This window comes from Berghia stephanieae, chromosome 5 (genome assembly GCF_034508935.2).
Source record: "Berghia stephanieae isolate SIO BIC M18660-M18661 chromosome 5, UCSD_Bste_1.3, whole genome shotgun sequence".
NCBI classification, from domain to species: Eukaryota; Metazoa; Mollusca; class Gastropoda; order Nudibranchia; family Aeolidiidae; genus Berghia; species Berghia stephanieae.
The window spans coordinates 83,359,030-83,367,291 of NC_088364.1; the positions used below are offsets into that span (position 1 = coordinate 83,359,030).

The 8,262-nt window shown below is 36.8% G+C and overlaps 1 protein-coding gene across 1 annotated transcript; it reads right to left on the reverse strand.

The window, feature by feature from the left end:
- Nucleotides 1–2,945: 2,945 nt before the first annotated feature.
- On the reverse strand, nt 2,946–5,387 carry LOC144974246 (uncharacterized). Its single transcript, XM_078917165.1, has 2 exons — nt 4,233–5,387; nt 2,946–3,667 (listed from the first exon to the last, which is right to left on the reverse strand). The coding sequence occupies exons 1-2, from the start codon at nt 4,423–4,425 to the stop codon at nt 3,087–3,089; spliced, it is 774 nt and encodes a 257-aa protein (XP_078773291.1). The 5' UTR covers nt 4,426–5,387; the 3' UTR covers nt 2,946–3,086.
- Between the last annotated feature and the right edge of the window lie 2,875 nt (nt 5,388–8,262).

Genomic DNA, 8,262 nt, shown 5'->3' on the forward strand with positions numbered 1-8,262 from the left:
CGTTATTGTGATGATTGTGTGATTGTTTTCAAAGTTATCAGAAGGAAATCTTTACATTTTGGGTTTGTATTTTTATCTTTGATTTCCGTCATCAATGTTATCAACACAATCTTTTGTCACCGCTGGAATGTCTCTTCTAAAGTCAATCTTTCACATATTCTTTGTATTATTTTGTTGTTGTTTTTTGTTTGTTTTTTTTGTTTGTTTTTTTGGTGATCTTTATTGTTGTTGTTTTTGTATTGTTTTGTTTATTGTTTGTTTGGGTTTTTTTGTTTGTTTTTGTTTGTTTTTGTTATTTTGTTTTTGTTAGGGTTTTTTTTGTTTTTGTTTTTTGTTTGTTTGTTTGTTTTTGTTTTGTTTTGTTGTTTTTGTTTTGTTTTGTTGTTTTTGTTTTTTTGTTTTTTGGGGGCTTCAATCTCCTCGAATATAAATATACCGCCGCACTCTGGGGGTGGTGGAGGGTGAATTTAAACAAGACCTTCAAATATTGATCGATAAAAATTGCCCCAATCTTTGGGAAGGCTCAGGTTTGAGAGTTTTTGCCAACAAGAGAGCAAATTTAATCGATCGATATTTGGAGGACGAGAATTCTGGTAAAAAAATCCAAATACCGATTTTGTTTTGTTTTGTTTTGTTTTGTTTTCCACCTTTATACCGGCGTGTACTCCGATTATGCTATAAACTGTAATGTGATTTGAAAAGGTCTGACTAAATTGTTGTGTAAATATTATTCACACTTTTATCGATATTGATTTTAGATAATCTAGAAACTAAATCGATATCTTTTAGATTTAAAGCAAGTCTCCGTGACATTATATTATAGATAGTGTATTTTGATGCTTAGTGGAAATGAAGAAAGACATTCTTTAAAAAAAACAACAAAAATCTCAGTGTTCGATCCAACTCGCTCCAGTTTATTTTCATACAAAAGCTGACTTCATCAACCCTTGTTGCATATTATCATTATACCGTCAGGAGTATTGAGATGAAATGACTGTCGTTCTGTTCTGTAAGAAGTTAGCAATGAATATCGTCACAGTCAAACGTCACAGTAAAGTCCTTCATAGCCATTATCCCGGTTTCTATAGCGTTAAACAGACAATAGCAATGTCTTGCTACCATTTGAATAGGACACTTGTCTATCGCAAAGTATTTTCTGCCAGATCTTTGTGCGGTTATATGGTCTTGTGGTATGACACTCGCTTTCGGATCGGAAGGTCCTGGGTTCGAACCTCGCTCGGCGCATAGTTGAGTCTTTGGTAAAGGCTTTTTACTCACAATTCTCTCATCGTACTGCTTTGTGTCTGTCGGAAAGAAATTATAACATCGCCTAACAGGCGCCATGTCTCGTTCTACGTTCTGCCTAAAAAGAATAACGAAGATGTGAGTGACGTCAATTGTGTTTCTTCTATAAATAATGTGACTGTTAAAGAGATACAATAAATGTGTTTTGTACGTATCAGTTCCATCAGTTCCAGCCTGTCTTATGGTCGGTGGCCTTGACCTATTGGGACTTCCGGTTTTAGAAATGTCAAAATGTCAACCCCGTTAATGACATCATATCGAAGTGACTTTTACCATTTAGTATCGATACGATGGAAACATCGGTTACTAATTCTGATCATTGTTGTCTGAAGGTAGAATTGCCCCGGTACCGAGTTCGATCACCCGCCGCTGTGCAGTGTGGCCTTGAGCAAATTTGAGGTGCTGCATAGCAGCTGACGTCTGGGTTATTCCAGTCTTCCCTTGGAATAGACCAATGCTATCTATACACATGCCGACTCGTCGGGAATCTGGCGTGAAAACTAGAAGGCCCACGAGTCCCGCTGATAGCATTTAACTCTCTCTCTCTCTCTCTCTCTCTCTCTCTCTCTCTCTCTCTCTCTCTCTCTCTCTCTCTCTCTCCTCTCTCTCTCTCTCTCTCTCTCTCTCTCTCTCTCTCTCTCTCTCTCTCAAACTTCTACATTTAATGAAAATCAAAGGTTAAACACATAAAATAAAATTTGCAAGCAAAAAGTGCAATTGAAGTTTATTTTATAAAAATATATGATAATAATTTTTGAATGGAAGTGATAGTACTAGCAATGATGATGATGATGATGATGATAATAATAATAATAATAATAATAATAATAATAATAATAATAATAATAATAATAATAATAATAATAATAATATAATAATAATAATAATAATAGTTTTTTTACAGAGTGGGAGAGAGAGAGAGAGAGAGAGAGAGAGAGAGAGAGAGAGAGAGAGAGAGAGAGAGAGAGAGAGAGATGGACTCGTGGGTTGGTAGGTAATGGAGATATGATGAAGATGAAGATGATATTAGTGGTAATGGCAATAAAGATGATGCTGATAGATAATGACAATGGTAAAGAAGGTGAACGTAATAAAGACGATGCTGATAGATAATGAGAATAATGATGAAGGTGAAAATAATGGTGATATTAATGCTTGTGATGACAATAATGATCACACTGATATATAGTGACATAGACTACGAATGAAGATGATGGTAATGATAATAATGATGCTAATAATTTAAATAGGATGGTGGTGGTAGTGGTGGTGAATAAAGATGGATATGATGATGATCGCAAAGACGATTATGCTGGTAGTGATGGAAAATGATGATGATGATGATGATGATGATGATGATGATGATGATGATGATGATGATGATGATGATGATGATGATGTGATGATGATGATGAAGAAGAAGAAGGTGAAGATGATGATGATATTGATGGTGGTGAGGGCAATAAAGATGATACTGATATATTAATGACAATGATGAAAAAAGTGAAGGTGATTGCGATGATTGCTGATGCTAATATATATTGACAATAATGATTCTGATAGATAATGACAAAGATGATGATAATGATAATGATGATGATGGTGGTGGTGGTGGGGGAGATAGTGGTGGTGAATGAAGATGAATATAATGATGGTTGCAAAGACGGTGATGCTGGTAGGTGGTGGGACTGATGATGATAATGATGATGAGGATGAGGATGATAAATTGATATCCACAAAGAAATAGAGATGATATAACAAGTACTGTGACCTCAGTTTGTTCATCTTCCTTTATCCGACTGCTTCTTCGAATTGAAAATTGAAAATCTCTTCATAAATATATTGGACAGGCATAGAATAGCCTTTACAGGAACACACACGTCGATTGCAAATGTCTCTGCAAAATTGCCAAGAATTACGGCTAATCTTGCCCTACATATTTTTGATTTATTGTTAACAAAGAAACAATATGAAAGGAGTGAAAATTCTAAAAACAACTCACACGGTGAAGATAAACCATCCCTGTCCCTAGAATTAAAATACTCTGTTAACTCAGAGTTTGGCACAACACACGCTCTGCTTCGTAGTTCCTGCTGTTGGAAAAATTTAGAATAGATGGTGAAATCTGCTACATTTTTGGTTTGTCGTGTAATTTTTCCTAGGGTGGACTTAGAAGGGAGATAAAGGTGACCACGTAAAGAAGAATATAGCACTCTTGACCTCTTGTACCACGAAAAAGCAAGAATTAAATCATCTGGACAGTAAATCCGTTGATTTTTCTGAGCATTCAGGAGCTGAATCTGGCGTTCTATAAATTTCTGGATAGCCTTAGACTTCTCTATTGAGGATTCATTTTCTTCATCTGCAATGAAAAAAAAAAGTAGAAGATAATGAAATAGACGATACATGATTGGAAAAAATGAATTTTATTTTTAAAATGCATTTCAAAATTTTAATTTCGTGAATCTATAACGAATCAAAAACAACAGCAACACAACAAGGGTAATAGTTCTTCTTCTTCTTATCATCATCATCATCATCATCATCATCATCATCATCATCATCATCATCATCATCATCATCATCATCATCATCATCATCATCATCATCGTCGTCATCATCAACATCATTATTATTATTATTATTATTATTATTATTATTATTATTATTATTATTATTATTATTATTATTATTATTATTATCATCATAGTCCTCGTCGTCATCCTCCTCCTCCAACTCCTCCTCCCCCTTCTTCTTCTTCTTCTTCTTCTTCTTCTTCTTCTTCTTCTTATTATTATTATTATTATTATTATTATTATTATTATTATTATTATTATTATTATTATTATTATTATTATTATTATGGTCACGTTGATAATAAAACTGACGCTAACGCATTTTAAAATTAAAATAGTAGGTTAACTCACCTTCTAGTTGGGAGTCCAGTGTGTAGAATCGAAGTATTTCTGTAAGTTCACTCCAACGCTTTAAGGTTCCATCTGAGAAAGTCTGGTGTTGGCTTTGTTTAATTCCAAAGAAACCCTCATATTGAATTAACCTGATGCTGTGATCATCGTTCACCTCTTTAACTGTAAAGTAGATACTAAATGAGTGTACCATACCGATCCTAGCACGACTGTGAAGACTAAACTCAGAATCTGAAGAAAGTCCAACAACACCATGAGAGGAAATCTCTTGATCAAAACAATCTTTAAAGGTCTTTCCCAACTCATTTTCTGTATTTTCAAATAAATCTTTCTTTTAAAAAATTGATAACTCATCAATATCCTGACGCCTGTTTCTAAATTCACTTGTCGAATTTAATGTCTGACGAGATGGTGCTGTTTTTTGGCCATTTATTTGGAGGAATAACAGGTGAAGGATACCTCGATTTCCGTCTCATAGGAGCATTATGATGCCAATGATTGGCACAGATACCCATATAGTCTGTAACATCACTTGAATCGATTTTATTTGGCAGTGCATTAATCCATATTTGTCTCTCAATTGGATCCGAAGGAAATTTATATACAGTTGTCTTTTCGCCATGTCTATAATTTGAAGTGCAATCAAAAACCGAACATTTTCGAGGCATTTTCGGTTATTATTAATAAAAAATGATAAAATTGTTTATTATTTGCTTAAAATGCATTGCCGAATCCACTGTACAGGGAAAATGAGCAATAAACAACGGCAATTCACAACTACAACAAAACTTAATGGTCACTCCATGAAAATGAACAACAGAATAACGGCGATTCACAACTACAAGTGGTCAATATGTAGCATATATATATAGCAAGACTGAATTCTTAAAAGTGTCACATATGGCACTACGTGACCTAGGTGATGCTAAGTGTATATGTGTGTGTGTGTGTGTGTGTGTGTGTGTGTGCGTGTGCGTTTTAGTCTTAAAACCCTAGATTGCTTTGGTATGCGTGCGAGCGTGTTTGAGTAATGTAATTAATGCCATATCATGCAGCTAACCGAGGTAACTCAACTCTCGCCCCTTCCCCCAGTTCAAAAAAACCATGGGCCTTCCAGATTTTTTTGGCCACGGTCGCTCGAACTGCACGTCTCTAGAGTGCTATGGAGTAGACCCTAGGGTCAAATTATCCTATGGGATGAATAAAGGGAATTTTATAAATGAATAAATAAATAAAAACGCGGAAAATCTGGACCAATGTCCATTTATTTGTGTACAGATTAAGAAAACACAGCAGGTTGGGGGGGGGGGGTGGATTGATGGATTAATGGATGGTCAGCAAATGGGTTTAGTGAGTTCACGATGCAGGCATATCAGTTAAACTTGATCAGTGAATGATACGTTTGGGACAGTTTTTACGTCCAAGTTAGTGGACAGGTTATCGTTTTGAGTATTAGTTAATTAATCTTTCTTAATTGGTTCAGGGATGTTTGCGAATGAGAAAAGGAGATATATCAAAATAATGTTATATCACAAAAGGCGGGGTTTGGCATTAATATTTACGGATCTAACGTTTCGAGTTGAGTATGATTCGCTTATACTTTTAGGGGGGCGATTTTAGACTGACATGGAACTCTGTCATAATTAGTAGGAGGTGTGGTTTGAAGGAATTGTGGAAATGTTTACAATAAGGGATAAAACATAGCGATTCTACATTCTATTCGATTCGATTCTGCATTATACTTCACTTCCCTAGTATGCTGCAAGTTCTAACATCCTCCTAAGAATCTTTATTTTACGGACTTAGAAATATTTCACGAATATTAAAAATGGTTACGTAGTCAAAATAAATGAACATTTGGATTGATTTTACGGATTTGGAATTTATGAAACTGATTGAACTATGACCATGCTATTTGATTTGGATTTGGGATTTATCACAACAAATAAAGCTGTAAGAAATGGAACTTGGAATCTGGACATTTATTTGAATGTCTTGATGTTGTACATTCAATTATCATCATGGGCCCTTGAACTCTTTAGTGATTATTAACATCTACAACACAATGCAAAGGAATATCATTACCATCTATCAAAAAGCCAGTATACGATCACAAGCCATTACATATGTGTGCAACTAAGCCACAGTATTACCAGGCTCTTTACTCACCGTGCTCAGGTGTAAAATGAGTACCTGACCATTAACAGCGTTGTCTCTGTCGGAAAAAAAAAGTAATATCTCCTAACAGGCGTCATGTCTCGTTCTACGTGTTATGTGTTGCTGTTGGTCAGGGTCCCTTTGTAAAGAGCTTTGAGCACATTTAGTGGATATTGCACTACATAAAAGCTCCAGTTTAAAGTTCCCTATTAACAATAAACGCTTTTACAAAAAGAGTGCCTAGCAGGCGACTTGGACTGTATTTGAACGGAAACTCATTCCAGAGGAATTAAAACCCATCTTTCTATTGTTTGCCAACAGACATTGAATGAATCATTTCACTCCAGACAAATCTATTTTGGGACCCATTGTGTCCAATTGCCTTCATCCACTTACCCTATTGCTTCAAAGTTTGGAGTGGTTCTAAAAATAGCACACACGATCACAGGGTGGCCAAAAAGTGTGTGTTTTGAAATGCCAAACAATTCATTGAAATTGGCTGTTATTGTGAAACTACATTTTATGTCGACCATGTCACTCTCGCTTAGATTCGTATTGAATTAAAATAACCACGTTTTTCTGTCTCTGTTGTCATACGCATAAGGAAACGTTTCTTTTCCTCAGTTAAATTCAATGACCGTTTTCAGAATATACATGACTCTCCCGCCCCTCTCCTCCTCCTCCTCCTCCTCCTCCTCCTCCTCCTCCTCCCCTCCTCCTCCTCCTCCTCCCCTCCTCCTCCTCCTCTCCTCCTCCTCCTCCTCCTCCTCCCCCTCCTCCTCCTCCTCCTCCTCCTCCTCCTCCTCCTCCTCCTCCTCCTCCTCCTCCGCTCCTCCTCCTCCTCCTCCCGCCTCCTCCTCCTCCTCCTCCTCCTCCTCCTCCTCCTCCTCCTCCTACTCCTCCTCCTCCTCCTCCTCCTCCTCCTCCTCCGCCTCCTCCTCCTCCTCCTCCTCCTCCTCCTCCTCCTCCGCCTCCTCCTCCTCCTCCTCCTCCTCCTCCTCCTCCTCCTCCGCCTCCTCCTCCTCCTCCTCCTCCTCCTCCGCCTCCTCCTCCTCCTCCTCCTGTAAGAGAGTTAGCTTATAGCAAGTGGGTTTAATGAGTTCACAGTGCTTGTATATCAGTTAAACTTGGTCATTATATTGAGTAGTCTAGGACAGTTTTACGTTCCAAAGTTAAAGGATTGGTCATTATATTGAGTACTAGAAAATTACTTTCTTTGATCGGTGTTACTTGGTTATTGGGGATAATAGCATCAAATTATAGTTGGAATTTATTATTTGGGCGTACAGATTATTTGGGCGTACTGAACTAACGTTTACCAAAAGTAATATTATATCATAAAAGGCGGGGTTTAACGCCAATATGTAGGAATTGACGTTTCAGGTTTGATTATGATTTGGTCTTACTCTTAGGGGTTGGATTATAGACTGACAGGCAACTGTCAAAACTGCAAGGGGGCGTGGAAACAATGGAACTGTGGGTAAATTTTTGATAGGGATAAAAGAGGATGTTTCGAGGAAAACGGGAGGATTCAACTTGACCATGAGCTGCACACTTTAAACCTTTTGTGCTCACCATCTTTTATTTGAATATTTTTGGACATAGAATTTGTTTGGTTGCAATTTGTGAAAATGTAAGTTGGATTGTTAAACAACGCAATAAAAATCGCTATATAAGATCACAAGCCTTTACATATGTATTTGCTACACCACATATGTATCTAATTTGGTGCCGTGACCAGGATTCTTATATATCTTTTTTTTGGAGCCATGGTACCAGGATGTAAAGATGTTATTATTCCGAACCATGGATACACAAGAAATGTGTATTGTTGCGGTGTTAATATCTATTGAAGTTTTTGTGAGACTCGAAT

Excerpts from the sequence above, each read along its gene's own strand:
- LOC144974246 (XM_078917165.1), bottom strand. The coding sequence starts at position 4,425 with ATGGTACACTCATTTAGTATCTACTTTACAGTTAAAGAGGTGAACGAT. Across the intron at positions 3,668-4,232 it reads ACTGGACTCCCAACTAGAAG|ATGAAGAAAATGAATCCTCA; the intron begins GTGAGTTAACCT and ends TTTTCATTGCAG.